At 36.5% G+C, this 14,774-nt stretch overlaps 1 protein-coding gene across 2 annotated transcripts; it reads right to left on the bottom strand.

Moving 5' to 3' along the window:
* Positions 1-3,030: 3,030 nt before the first annotated feature.
* LOC127450160 (deleted in malignant brain tumors 1 protein-like) lies at positions 3,031-13,041 on the bottom strand. 2 transcript variants are annotated; one of them, XM_051714012.1, is made up of 8 exons: positions 10,578-13,041; positions 9,191-9,214; positions 8,721-9,029; positions 7,866-8,177; positions 7,097-7,384; positions 6,133-6,468; positions 4,796-4,930; positions 3,031-4,654 (listed from the first exon to the last, which is right to left on the bottom strand). In XM_051714012.1, exons 1-8 carry the CDS (start codon positions 10,606-10,608, stop codon positions 4,383-4,385), a joined length of 1,707 nt encoding a protein of 568 aa, XP_051569972.1. In that variant the 5' UTR covers positions 10,609-13,041; the 3' UTR covers positions 3,031-4,382. The 2 variants fall into 2 exon arrangements, with proteins under 2 accessions (XP_051569972.1, XP_051569971.1); XM_051714011.1 differs by having other exon boundaries at positions 7,097-7,387; positions 10,578-13,039.
* Positions 13,042-14,774: the final 1,733 nt, after the last annotated feature.

The raw sequence follows: 14,774 nt of genomic DNA, 5'->3' as shown, positions 1-14,774 counted from the left end.
TTTATTTAATTACAAAACTAAAATAAAAAAAAAAAATAAAAAATATTTTAAAGTTTTTGAAATTTGTGACTTGGACCAAATAATAAAGATAAGCAGCCAATAAATGCCCAGCATATAGATGGGAACTAATATTATTCTAAAATGTGAAGAAAAAAATATATAATAATAATAATAATAATAATAAAAACAAAGAATGAGTAAGTGACCCTAAACTTTTGAACGGTAGTGTATATACTGTATTTGATACACAGATAACTGAAATGTGTAAATAAAGCAGAAACATATGTGTTATATTTCTGTTCTCCCCCTTCATCGCTGCTTGACTTGGGTGAAATGAAGCCGTGTCACTTGAAAGATAAAACTTTAATGAAAGAAAAATAAAATGTTGGCTCTGGTAAGTAAATAGCAGTATGCTGGCTTTTGTCGCATCCCGCGTAGCACACTGTCTGAAAGTAAATGGAATTTTGGTCACAAAGGCAGCATGATCATACAGTGATGTCACATGTAATAGGTCAATATGCTCATGCATTACCGTGAATTATTTTTTTATTTTTTATTTTTGGTATATGCACGAATTGAGTGTATAGGAAATTAATATAATAATACTTGATTAATAATAACTACAGGAAATGACAAAGAATACTTTATAGGCCTCTGTATTATTATTAATATATTTTGTGTGTGTGTGTGTGTGTGTGTGTGTGTGTGTGGGCAGGTTTAAGTGGTTTACAAGGAAATTTTTTTAAGGTTACAAACTGGTAATTACAAGGGTATTATGCTATAAATGTGGTTTATGAGGACATTTCTAGTGTCCCTATAATTTAAATCACTTAAAAAACATACTGAACAATGTTTTATTGAAAATGTAAAAATGCAGAAAGTGTTTTGTAAGGGTTAGGTTTAGGGGTAGGGTTAGGGTTAGGGGATAGAATCGATAGTTTGTACAGTATAAAAATCATTATGTCTATGGAGGATCCTCATAAGGATAGCTAAACCAACGTGTGTGTGTGTGTTAAAACTTAGAAAATCTGAGGAAGAAAAAGACTGACATTTCAGGTTAAATGACTCATGTAATGATCACTTTTGATCTTTCACGCATGCATTACATGCAAAACAAAAAAAGAAACTATAATGGAATACTGTCTAATTTTATTAAAGTGTACAATGCAAATGCACATATTACAGAACACTTCTGTAAAGTAAATAGATGGAGCCCAGATTTGTATTATCATGAAGGTTACGTGGTCTGCCTAAAAATAAACAATAAATAAGACACTGACAAATCATCAGTAGTCTACAAATCTACATATGAGGTTAGACTATCAAGAATTTTGATAAAAAATATTAAAAAGCGAGATGGCATGCTAACTCAAGCAATCCAGTCTGATGTGAACAATTAGGAACAGAATGTGTGTTGTACATTCAAAGTTCACTATATTTTCATTCAACACAAGTACAAATGTGCAAGAGATAGTTATATATAATTATAATAAATATGATCAAACAGCCAAGACATGCAGCAGACAGTTACAAAACAGTAAAGGCTGCTGTTGTTTCAGTCAGCCATAGGTCTGTATTATTTCACTTATTTACAGTAACAACAAGAGGTAAATATCTACCCGATTCATATTACCTTGGATGTATAGGCTAAAGATTAAACGCACTCTGTTGTTCTCTGAAGGCAGAGAGAATATATATATATATATATATATATATATATATATATATATATATATATATATATATATATATATAATCCTTTTCTTTTTAGATATATTATTTAATACTTCTCGACTACAAAAAAATAAATAAATAAATTGCAGACTTGCAGTTAAAATGAGGTAGTCTGATTATTCGTTTCCACTGGTAAATGTCATTTGCCCATACGATTATGAAATAAGGTTCTTGATTAAACTTGCTGTTAGGTGAAGGATCCAGTTGAATGATTAAGTTGCTCCTTTCTTCGAAACACATTCATGAAACATTATAAGTATCCCTAAAGTATACCTTTTTGTTTTTTCACAACGTTGTTGTCACAGTTGTTTAAAATGACTTTTGAGCTGTTTCCATCGCTTTGCGACTGTCCAAGAGAGAGATGGATTACATCGACGCTCGTTTGCTCTTCTTTGCATTCCCGGATATCATCCAAGAATTTTGCCACCTGAATTTAACAACCTGAATATTGAGACGACCTGAAATGCACCACTTGAATAATAAAAAATTGAATTTCACAACCTAAATTTTTTTTTTAGGTTAATTCACACAAAATATTTTCAAACATTTAAAATTAACAGCAAAAATTTTCGATAACATCAAATTACACCCAGTCTTTTTTCAAGAAAAGTCTGAATTCGGAGGCTTTTTCAAATTCAAGTTCTGGTGATATAAAAATGACGCCATACTCACGTCGTATATAGATGGCGAGCACAAGTGTAAAACTGTGAAGTACAAGCCTTATTTCCTCTTTTAAAGATATGTTGTTTGTAATGTCCTTCATTCATAATTACCATGAAAGTGAAACAATCTTTTAAATATTTGAGTTGTTAAAAGAAGGTTTAAAATTCACTCCTATATATTTTCATTTCTTTATTTATGACATTTATCTGTTACCTTATGCCATTAACACTGTACGTTTGAATATCTTCAAGGAAAATGAACGATAGTGTCAATATGTTCCCTTGAGAGTAGACGGCTGCAGTCAGGGGAGGAGTGAAATAAGAGCTGTCAAGTCGGACAGGTCTCACTTCTTGTAGTGGATCATCCACCACGAGATCAAAGGCAGATATCGCGGGATTCACATTCATGCGTTTTGTTGTTAATAAAGTGGATGCAATTTACATTCTGTTGCTTTTAAATGAAAATAAATATGATGAACAAGACACTCAATGCACCTGTTATTTAATTCCCCCCATAAAACGTGTCTTTCCATCAATTTTTAGTTAAATCAGAATCAGAATGAGCTTTAATGCCAAGTGTGCTCATGTACACAAGGAATTTATTTTGGTGTACACAGAACATCACAGTGAGACAGAATATAAAACAAGGTATGAGTATAAATCGACACACAAAATAAATAATAAATCAATCAATAGGACATAACATAGAATGGCATATCAAATCACAATTATTTATTTAAATCTAGGTAGTCATTCTTCATTTTTATGTTTTAATCTGGGGCCACACTAGCAGACTCAGAACAACTCAGTCTGGGTGGGGGGTGTCACACTTAGTGACTGTTGCTGCTGATCTTTCCCTCCTAGTCAGTGAGCCTGTCACACTTACTGATTAATAAAGGAGGGATGGTGTCACACTTTTGACTTTTCTCAACACTTCACTGTCACACCCCATTTTCACAGCCAATCAACCTGAAGCTTTTGAATACACAGGTATTTTTCAATATAACTCCAAGAGTCTGCAGCATCTGCTACGTTTAGTTGTTTGTTAAAGACATGTCCTATTGAGCACGCATAGCAAACATAAATCACATCCTTTTCTTTCACACATTTATTGTCACATTGTGCAAAGAGCTGGGCAACAAACGTGTGTCATTTGGTAGAAAGTGAACTATTTAAAAGGATATTAATGCACCAAAACTAAAATTAAACAAAAGTACAAACTTGTAAGGTATGCATATTTATACATAATGTTATATAAATGTAGACTACAATATATTTATATAATCTAAAGCTGTATACAATTATAAAGCTATTGTTTACGTTATATAAAATATTATCAGACCCAAGTATTAAATGTAAAAGGCTTTACACATTTATAGTCATATTGTGCTAAGATCTGGGAAGCAGAAATGTTTTTCTTTTAATAGTCTGTCATGATATGACATATTAGATATGTCATACAAACATAATTGTTGACTCCAAAAAGCAATAAACTTCTCATCCAAATGCAGGTTCGATCTGCTTTTGCAAGGTTATTTTTTACATTTTCTGGAAAATTTATGTTGTGGTTACTTTTAGTTCTCACAGTCACAGAGTTCGCTCTCTCTCTTCCTGTGTCTTTTCTGTCGCACTACAAAAGAATTAATCATGAAGATGGAGTATAACTTTTCCTTGTGAAAGTGCTCGATTGTTTATTTATCCAATCGAGGCTTGTCGTAGAACTCTTGTCCACATGTAGCTTTCAGTGAGTAAAGAAATGCATCAATAAAAACTGTTGTGGCTCATTTTAGAGCAAGAAAAAACTTGGTGACAGAATCTGAGTGCAATGAAAACATTCACATTTCTTCTAAATCAATTTTGAAAAAATGTCACTTGGCATTCCATTGCATTCAGTGATAACTGGACTTCTTTCTTCAGTTATATTAACACCACATTTAATTCTTTGTTAATTCTTTTTTTTGGGGGGGGGGGGGGGGGGGGATTCACTCAATATTCATAGCTTTCATAAATGTTATCTTGAAATTTGTGTTCTGTACTGTTATTCTGTATAATTTCCACATTGACATAGTCCTCTTCAGAGTCATCGGTGTCCACATTGACATAACCCTGTTCAGAATCAACATTAATATAGTCCTCTTCAGAGTCTTCAAGGTCCATTTGCTCATAGTCTTCATCATTAGGTTCTACATTTTCATAGTCAGCCTCATCATCCTCCTCATTTTTGTCATGGGATACACTTTTGTAAGTATTAACTGCACCTAGGACATTGCATATTGATGAAGGGATTTTAATAATGAAATTTTATTTTTGCTAAAACAAGACATTCATATCAGAAAGCACCCAAAATAATGTTAAATAACATCATCTAATGTCTTTTAGAAAATGCAACTCAATGTCACCTTTTTTAAAGGAGCACTTATGAATTTCCTCATTCTTCTGGGTTTGTCTTCTCTTCCATAGGAAGATGATGATAAGGGCACAAAATAAGAGTAGTACAGCTGACACCGTAGCACCAATGACAGAAAGCAGGAAGGCTGACAGAGAGACAATATTTTCAGTTAATACTGTATATCATTCTATTAACAGCTGCAGCGCTGGGGAAGCTACTTTCAAACTGGAGCTTCACACTCTACTCTACTACACTGCAGTCAAGCTACCCTTTTAGAAAAGTAGACAGTAAACTAAATCTAAAAGCTACTAAAGAGAAATAGCAAGACACATTGAAACTATTTCAGGGGGCTATTCCTTTTTAAAAATCAAAAAATAAAAATATATTATTCTAAATAAAAAACTAAAAACACTCTATAACTAAGTTGCATACAACACTAAAAAGTCATAAAATGCATGGGACTGTGAATCATTTGAGAATCACTTGATTTACATGACCCAACCGAACGAACCAGTTCACTAAAATAACTTTGACACCCTAGCGCTATTAGTGAGAGAGAGAGAGAGAGAGAGAGAGAGAGAGAGAGAGAGAGAGAGAGAGAGAGAGAGAGAGAGAGAGAGAGAGAGAGAGGGGGGGGCATTTTAGTAGAGGAATTTGCTCCGTTTCAAAGCTGCGGGAGAAAATTAAATGTGACAAAAAAATAAATAAAAAAAGTTATCACGCTACTCATAAGTTGCTTGTTACTGAAAAAAAGTAACTGTGTTGAAAACAATTAAACTACTATCAATCAACTGAAAAATGTAGTTAAAGGAATAGTTCACCCAAAAATTACAATTCTTTCATCATTAACCCTTATGCCATCTCAAACTTGTTTCTTCTGCAGATGTATGATGTATTAATGTCCATACAATGCAAGTCAGTGGGGACCAAAACTTCCAAGCTCGACTCGAGTGGTTTAATCCATGTCTTCTGAAGCGACACAATGGTTTTGGGTGAGAAAAAGATCAATATGTAACTCCTTATTCACTATAAATCCTGTGTCACAGACCATTGTGAGACAGGTTAGTTTTACCCTACTCATGATGTGTTGTTGCAATAGTAATCCTGCTCAGTATGAGAGGAACCGCAGCTTCAGACATTTGGTGCGTGCGAAGAGAGCCTTTCGAGACGGGGCCAGGGTGCGGCTGGATGAGTGCCACCCCTCTCCCATCATGCACCGCACGTTTGTGGAGAACCTGGTGCTAAAAGTAGTAGTAGTCATGCAAATTTGAGATGGCATGAGAGTGAGTAAATGATGAGAGAATGATCAGTTTTGGGTGAACTATTCCTTTAAGTTTAGACTCTTACATGTAAATACCACACTTCTTATAGTGATAACCAGCAGTTGAGAGGTAGCTGAACTAAAGGCACGTGAGGACACATTCACTTCATAACCACAACTGTAGTTTCCCTGCTGTGAATAATCAGCCACAGGAAAGGAGAAGAGGGCAGTGTGATTGACAGCTGATCGTCTCCTAGTGATGTTTGATCCACTGAACAGGTAGAAGAAGCCTCCAGGATACTGAGATTCAGTGGAGCAGATGATAGTAAAACTGTGGCCCCTGGTGACCACTGGCCCCTTAGACCCCAGGTCAAACCATCCACCAGGAGCACTAAAAGAAATGTTGGGCTGCTGCAAGTTCACTAGAAAACAAGAGGAACAAAACAGGCTTAAATCATCTTTACACAGCAGAGTTAAGCCTACTCTGTGCCTGCTCAAAATTCTGAGTAAAGAAGCAAAAACCAGACTAAATTAAACCTGCTCTGACCCACCTCAACCCAGAGTATCAAAGGCAGTTCTGATGCTGCTTTGGTTCTGTGTAATGACATGCAGCATCAGAGCAGCCTTAAACATTGTTGTTGTCATGATAGAGCATATATTTCATAATTTAGTTTCATATTTAAAAGTATAACTTCATATTTTCATTCATTTCATGTTTTGGTTTTCATAATTTTAAATGTAAAACATTAATCTCAACATTATTCATGCAATTGTTACTGCTGTGCAAATGCATTTATGCCTGCTCTGAGCAGCATTAAACAGTCTGTGTAAATGCACCTAAATGCCACTTTAGATGCCGCTTCTGGGCCATCTTTTCAGTGTAAAGATGGCTTTAGAGAAGCAATCTACAGTGTTTGACAGTTTTATAAACCTAATCAGCACAATGTAGAAATTATGCTGCAAAAAGGCAGCAGCAGAAAATAAATTCACAGATAAATACAGCATGTCCTTTCCTTTAAGCAATGTGTAGCTAGTTTGATGTACACTCACCTACAGTGATTTGAATAGTCTTACTCATGGGTGACTTGATAGTACCACTGTTGTAAGAGTAATGACAGCTGTACTGGCCGTGATGTGTGATGTTTACATCAGTCAGACTGAAAATCACACTAGATGTATTTCTTTGGGAGTACATGGATGATCCGCTTCTGAACAGGTGGAAATCACCATTAGTCTGGCACCTTGGGTTAGATGTTGTGCATCTGAACTGGACATTTTCTCCAGGAGACACAACTGAATTTGTGGAGATCAGGGAAAGGGTGGGCATCTGCAGGCCACCTGCTAAAATGTTTGAAATTGTGGTAACACTTTACAATATGGTTCCATTTGTTAACATTAGTTAACAACATTAGTTAATTTTAACTAACAATGAGCAATACTTTTACAGCATTTATTAATCTTAGTTAATGTTAATTTCACCATATACTAATACATTTTTAAAATCAAAAGTTGTATTTGATAACATTAGTTAATGCACTATGAACTAACATTAACTAACTACAAACAATTGTATTTTTATAAACTAACATGAATAAAGATTAATAAATGCTGTAAAAAAATATATATTGTTCATTGTTTGTTCATGATACCTAATGCATTAAGTAATGCTAACCAATGGAACCCTCTTTCTAAAGTTTTAAATTGTTTATAAAGACATAATCTGACAAATGGAAGTGTAGGGATTTCATCCTCTTAATGTAATTTATATGATCTTGCCAATAAATGATTGTATGATTAAAATGCTTAAGATTTTGCTTACCCAAACATACAACACCAGCATCTTTCCCAATATGACAGTCATGTGTTCCTAGTCCTCTGTGTGAGCACTGTGTGAGGCTGCTCTCACTTCCAGAACATCCAACATTATCCAGCCAGATTGTTCCACTGCCTCGACCAAAGGCAGCACTATGAGGTGCACTGATGGCTGTGCCACATTGTAATTGTTTGCACACAACAGAAGCATCATTCATGTCCCATTCATTATCACACACTGTTCCCCACTTGCTATTATGAAGAATTTCCACTCTTCCACAGCAGGAATCAAACCCATTGACCAATCTTAACGCATGACCTGACATAAAACAGCATTAAAATGTATGTCATGGATGTTTGGGTATCGTCTGCATCTGTATACTCAGTGGCGAATTTAGGCATGGACAACATGGGCAGTTGCCCAGGATGCAATATAAGCTAGTACCGCCACTGGTATACTGCATGTGTTGGAATATTGTGTGTTGTTGAATTTATGGTTGTTTATATAATCATGAAAATATACAATTTCAAATGCAGAAAAACGCATGCAATGATTGTGCTAACAAATGTGCTTGTTTTGGCTTTGGTTTTAGAGATGTTGCCAGTGTCTGAATACTGTAAGGATTGTTCGAATGTATGCTTATTTCACTTTGTGTAATGCTGTTGTAAGTAATGTTGTCTAAAATCATTGTACATCACATTTAAAACATTGTGTTTGTATCAGCTTCTACTTTCAGATATTATAGTGGCGCAATAATGGAGTGTGCAACATATGCAATGCATAGGGGTTTAAAAAGAGGGGGGCAAGAAAAAATAAATCTGAATACAGCAGGAACATAACTGAATTGGGATAATCTGATACCTGAACATACAACACCAGCATCTTCACTATGAGAACAGTCATGTGTTCCTAGTCCTCTGTGTGAGCACTGTGTGAGGCTGCTCTCACTTCCAGAACATCCAACATTATCCAGCCAGATCAGACCACTCCCCTGGCCGAAATGGGCACTATGCGGTGCTGTAACAGCTTCTCCACATCCCAACTGTCTGCACACCACTGCAGCATCATCCATGTTCCAGTCATCATCACACACTGTTCCCCACTGGCTATTGTAAAAGACCTCAACTCTACCAGAGCAGCCATTACTACCACTGACCAGTCTGATATTTCCTATCAAACAAGACACCACCAATATAAAGCCAAAAGTCTTGAACTGTGCTGTTGCAGACTATAGCCAAAATAGTAATTGCTCATATGTTAGACTTAGAATGTTGAGATTACTGACTAGAATAACCCAAGATCTGTGTATTAGTGGAAAAAAGTGTACTTACCAGTTACAGAACTGAAAGCACTCGCTGTTGAAATGAAATATGACAGTGACATTAAAAACAAAGTAAAGTACTGAAGCCTAAATATTTTTAATGTATGATCTATTTCAAAGCTTGATACACTAAATTATATGAGAGTTCTCTAAAAGAGAACTTTTTTTTTTTCTCTTTGCTTCACACAATCTATTATTGTTGTACCATTGATTTGAGATTCACCACCCCTAAACGGCACGTTACACAAATTAAGCTGTGGCTGGTGATTTACATGTCGATCAAATGACCCCTTCTGTCTAAGTGGGTTTCTTGTCTTTCTGGGCCTTAATAAAACACTTTTCCACCGTCGGGCCAAACAGTTCTGAGCATGGTATGGAACAGTTTTTGTCAATAAATATCCTTTATAGCTGGGATCTTTTAACTTTGTGTGTTTGTGTCCGGTGGCATACACAAGTCCTCAGTAAATAAACCTCTCGCCTTTTTCTCTTTGATTTCCTTTTTACAAAATGGGCTGTGTCTATCCGATGTATTAGCAGAGGAAAAAAGCAGTCCTAAAAACTGGAATATGCGATCATCTTCCATAGCGCACTGGCTCCAATGTTTACCCCTCAGGCCGTTGCCACAAGATGGATCTGTTAAGTACATTTTCCTGATTTCACAGCACCACAATGAATAAAAGGTGTGACCGCACCAACTGGCTCAGATCGGCACGGAACGGTGCTATTGAGCAACAAGCACATTTAGACCCGATGGTGGAAAAGCAGCTAATGTTGACCAGACTTCATGCCAATAGTCAAAATCTAGCTGTTAACATTTAATCTGTCATTTGTATTCTTCTATTCACCTAAAGATTGCTTGTTTGTTGAATTTTTTTTATCAAAAAAAAAAAAAAAAAAAAAAAAAACTTAAGCCCATTTAACTTTATTGAAAAAATACTTTTACAAAAAAAAAACAAAAAAACAAATGTAGCCATGTAGATTAATGACAGACATATTCTGCAACATTTCTCATAATCAGACTGCTGCAGTTTAAAGGTACCACCAAACATAAGCAAACAGATTTGCTACACTCTCCACAAAAATGTTCATTTATCAAATGTGAAAAAAAAAAAACAAATTCCTCTAACAACAGACTATACTTTGAAATGCAAATTTTAGTTCTCTCATTTTGTTTTCTGATGCAAAGACAAGCCGTAAATTTAAGGAAGATACGCCACAAGCACTAATTTACACTTTCAGTTCATGTTTCTGCCATAATGAGTAACTGTCTGGGTTTTGAAGTTTGAAATGCTGCTGTGCAAGGTATGATGGACTAAAAGAACAATATAAAAATGTTCAGCCTTTATACTGTATCTATAATAAGAATCTAATGTGAATAGATTGAAGATTGAGTTTACCCAATATGAAAGTGAGAAGAGATCTTCCCATTGTGCTTCCTATGTTGTCTCTAAATGAGCTGATGATAATGTGTGTATCTTGGCCTTTTTCAAGACAGAAATAAAAATCCCAGAACTGCTCGACTCACTCAGCCAAACTCACTTGTAAAATAGTTCGAGCAATAATAGCGCATCATAGAAAAACTGTGAAAAAACTGCAACGTGATCAAAGTGACAAGAATGTGACAACCCTCTTTCACTCACTCAGCCTGCTTTCTTTCCCAGGTCATGGCACAAACTACTTCTCAAAAATTCTTAGCCTGTTGTTTGTTCTAATTTGCTTTAAGCCTGTAATTACATTCCAAAAAAACGTTTTTTTTGTGTGTTTTTTTTTTTTTTTTTTTTGGCAAAATGCTCATGTTTCAGTACAATTGGCTTTCAGCTTTTAATGTTCCTGTTGAAAAAAAGCATATATTCTATTAATATGTAGAGCACATCAAGGTAGCTGTAATGCCTGTCTGGGTTAAATAATTAAAGTAACTAAGTAACTAAACTAAAGCAATATCTGGACATTAAGACTACATTGACTTTTTAAACTCACATTTATCAGTCCTATTCCTTCCTAGCCTTTAATCCAGCCAAACAAATCATGTTTCTTTGATTATGCATCAGTTGACCATCTTAAGTTTGGATCAATTTTATACAGTTAAGTTGAAATTCCTAAGCTGGTGCCTCGAGGTAAATGGAGGCAGGGGCCATCTGACATTCATACACACTTTAAGTGTACATTTAATTTACATTTAAATTTCATACAAATGTACACATTAATCAGAATCAGAATGAGCTTTATAGGTAGGGAATAACCAATAATCCTTAGCACAGCATCTAAGACATGCAGGTGAAACGCCATCTGGGCCCTGTGCTTTCCTTATAATTTGTTGTCGAAAGACGCAGCTCACATCATCTTCACAGATCTTAAGTGAAAGTTGAGTAGCAGGAGGGGGAGGAGGGGGGTTGCAGGAGGTGTTGGTGTTTGTGTGAAGTGAAGGTCAGAGTGGGTGTGGGGTGTGAGATTGGGCCTTTCAAATCTAGAGTAGAACACATTCAGGTCGTCAGCCAGTTGTTGGTCCACCACAGGGTTGGGGGCAGGAGTCCTGTAATTCATAAGTTGTTTCATGCCACTCCACACTGATGCAGGGTCGTTAGTTGAAAACTTGTTTTTCAGCTTCTCAGAGTATCTTCTTTTAGCCACTCTGATTTCCTTGTTCAGTGTGTTCCTGGCCTGACTGTACAAGACTTTATCCCCACCCCTGTAAGCATCCTCTTTGGCCTGACGAAGCTGCCTGAGTTCCGCTTTAAACCATGGTTTATCGTTGTTAAATAAGTCCTAGTAGGAATGCACATTCTCACAAAAACTGATATATGATGTAACAGCATCTGTGAGCTCGTCCAGATTGGTGTCTGCAGCCTCAAAAACACTCCAATAAGTGAAAAGCAGGCTTGTAGTTTCAGCTCTGCTTCGTTGGTCCATCGCTTTAGATCGCAGATTTTAATTTCTGTCTGTAGGTTGGAAGATGAACCAGACAGTGATCAGAGAGTCCCAAAGCAGCTCTAGGAACAGAGCAATATACATCCTTTATTGTTGTGTAGCAATGATCTAGTATGTTCCTGTCTCTGGTGGGGCATGTGATGTGCTGTTTGTATTTGGGCAGTTCACGTGTGAGGTTTGCTTTGGTAAAATCCCCAAGAATAATAATAACTGAGCCCAGGTATTGTTGTTCCGTGTCTGTGATTTGATCAGCCAGCTGTTGCAGTGCTGTGTTCACACACGCATGTGGCGCGATATACACACTCACCAGAATAAACGAGGAAAACTCTTGCGGCGAGTAGAAAGGCTTACAGTTAATAAAGAGCGCTTCCAAATTAGGACAGCACATCCTCTTTAACGTTGTTACATCTGTACACCAACTTTCACTGATGTAAAAGCATGTTCCACCGCCTTTTGTTTTCCCCGTTAACTCCACGATGCGATCCGCTCTGAACAGCTGAAAGCCCGGCAGATGTAATGCGCTGTCAGGAATGGCTTTACTCAGCCAGGTTTCTGTGAAGCACAAGGCAGCAGAGGTTGAAAAGTCCTTGTTTGTGCGGGTGAGGAGATGTAATTCATCAGTTTTGTTAGGGAGAGCGCGGAGATTTGCTAGATGAATGCTGGGCAGTGTTGTTCGAAAGCCGCGCCTACGGAGCTTGACCAGCGCACCGGCTCCTCTCCCTCGCCTGCGTCTCATAGCGTGTTTAAACAACACAGCCGAGCCTCCGACTAAAATGTCAAACAAAACGTCCGAATATTCAAAATCCGGGAAGATATTGACTGGTGTATGCCTTCGAATGTTCAGCAGTTCGTCTCTGGTGAAACTGACTGAAAAAAAAGATTACTAAACACATGACAAACAAACAAAAATAACAAAACAATAGAAGTGCTCCACACCGACGCGGCCATCCGCGGCGCCATCATGATGTAATGACGTGACGTGTGTTAAAATATCAGCACATACTTTTGTGTCTTGTGTAAGGTCCACTACATAACCGGATGGCCATGTGTATGCATAACCTCAAATTAACTTCAGAGAAGTGAAACCATTTCAAGTGAAACAAACTTGGAATGTTCCTCAGTGGAATGGAGTAGACCATCTATTCTCAATTGAAAATTTTACATGCTCTAATGCACTTTGAAAGGAGTTCAATTAAGTAGGATTCTTCTTGCAGAAAGTGCAAAGTTTTAGGATTAGTGCATTACATGCTACTAACTTTGTACTGCCATTCAGCAGAACTGTTGAAATTACAATATGTATTTTAACACATTTGAAAAATAGCTGTTCTGCAGTATAAGTTGACATGCAGATAAAGATTTGAGAAAATGCCCTTTTGGGTAGCAGAGCAAAGCACAAGCACAGAGGCTCTGAAACATGTTATCAACATGTTAAAGAAAGCACATTTGCCTCCTGAGACCCGAGCACAACTGCTGTGTGCATTTTTCATTTCACTTTTTGATTTGTAACTAGTAGCTCCTAATAAACATGCACAATTTTTTGAAGAGCAAATAGTTTTCCTAAAAAATGTCATCATATGGGGACAGCGGGACTAAGTTGTGAAATTTTAAATAATACCAAGCTATAGAAAGTCTATTATGTTTAATATGTTTCCAGGAGCGTTGGCTATTCATGTTTTGAGACGTTGCAGACATTACAGCTGATTTTCTGTAAAGCTGCTTTGGAACAATGTGTATTGGGAAAAGCACAAATAAAAAACTAAACAAATACAATTATTTGACTTGATATGACTTTTGTTACAGTGTTTGTTTCTACTTGGCAACAAAATCTCAGTGTTCAATCTTTAAGTGATATTTAATGCTGAAGCATTTTACCAATCAGAAATTAGCATAATTAATCCTGATTCAAAGTAATGATCAGCATCGTCCAATCACTGCCAACCATGTAAAAATAAAATTAAGCATTATAAATTCTGAATCTATGTACTGATTACCATTGTCCCATGTCTTCCAACCATTGTATGAGTGGTCCAAACATCATCTTCATCCTGAAACTGAACTTTTGGTCAGGAGTGAATGCACTTAGCTGCATAGGAAAGCTATAGGATGCTTTCTTGCTCCTTATTTACTGAATGACTTAACCTTCAGTGTGCTGTCTGTCTGCACTGATCTCAGAACAGTTTGAAATGCACCATATTTTCATCCTAACTCCGTATATAGCCTCCGAAAGCAACACTTTTCATCTTTTGAATGCATCAAATGGCTACTTTTACACGCACCATGATAATGCAGTTATAATGCGATTAAGGCAATACTGTGATTTAACTGTTGCTCATGTGAACAGAATGTTGCGATTATGCTAATAATCAGAGTAATAATAATCCTAGTAAGATATGTGGAGTACTCCTATTTTATTTGCTTTATACTAGCATGTAAATGCTTTAATCTCACTTCCATTCTGACCAAAGTGCACCTGCACCAGTGCTGCAGACAGATGATGTTACGCTCAAGCACAGGTTAAAAAACATCACGAAACAGAAGCTGCACTTCTCGGCTTCATGCAAAACAGCACTTCCCTTATGATTACAGTTCTCTCTACATTGCGTCAAGCTGATGCATATGGGTGAATTCCTTTTCCGTTGGCCTAGTTGAAACCCTTCTACAAAAACGGC

Source organism: Myxocyprinus asiaticus, chromosome 13, assembly GCF_019703515.2.
Source record: "Myxocyprinus asiaticus isolate MX2 ecotype Aquarium Trade chromosome 13, UBuf_Myxa_2, whole genome shotgun sequence".
Taxonomy (NCBI): Eukaryota; Metazoa; Chordata; class Actinopteri; order Cypriniformes; family Catostomidae; genus Myxocyprinus; species Myxocyprinus asiaticus.
The sequence above is the reverse complement of the archived record's forward strand: the minus strand, read 5'-3'. Positions and strand labels throughout refer to the sequence as shown.

What these genes read in the sequence shown, in the direction of transcription:
- LOC127450160 (XM_051714011.1), bottom strand. Translation starts at nt 10,608, where the DNA reads ATGGGAAGATCTCTTCTCACTTTCATATTGG. An exon ending in TGCTTTCAGTTCTGTAACTG is followed by an intron (nt 9,030 to 9,190) that starts GTAAGTACACTT and finishes CTTGTTTGATAG; the next exon opens with GAAATATCAGACTGGTCAGT. An exon ending in TAAGTGCTCCTTTAAAAAAG is followed by an intron (nt 4,655 to 4,795) that starts GTGACATTGAGT and finishes GCAATGTCCTAG; the next exon opens with GTGCAGTTAATACTTACAAA.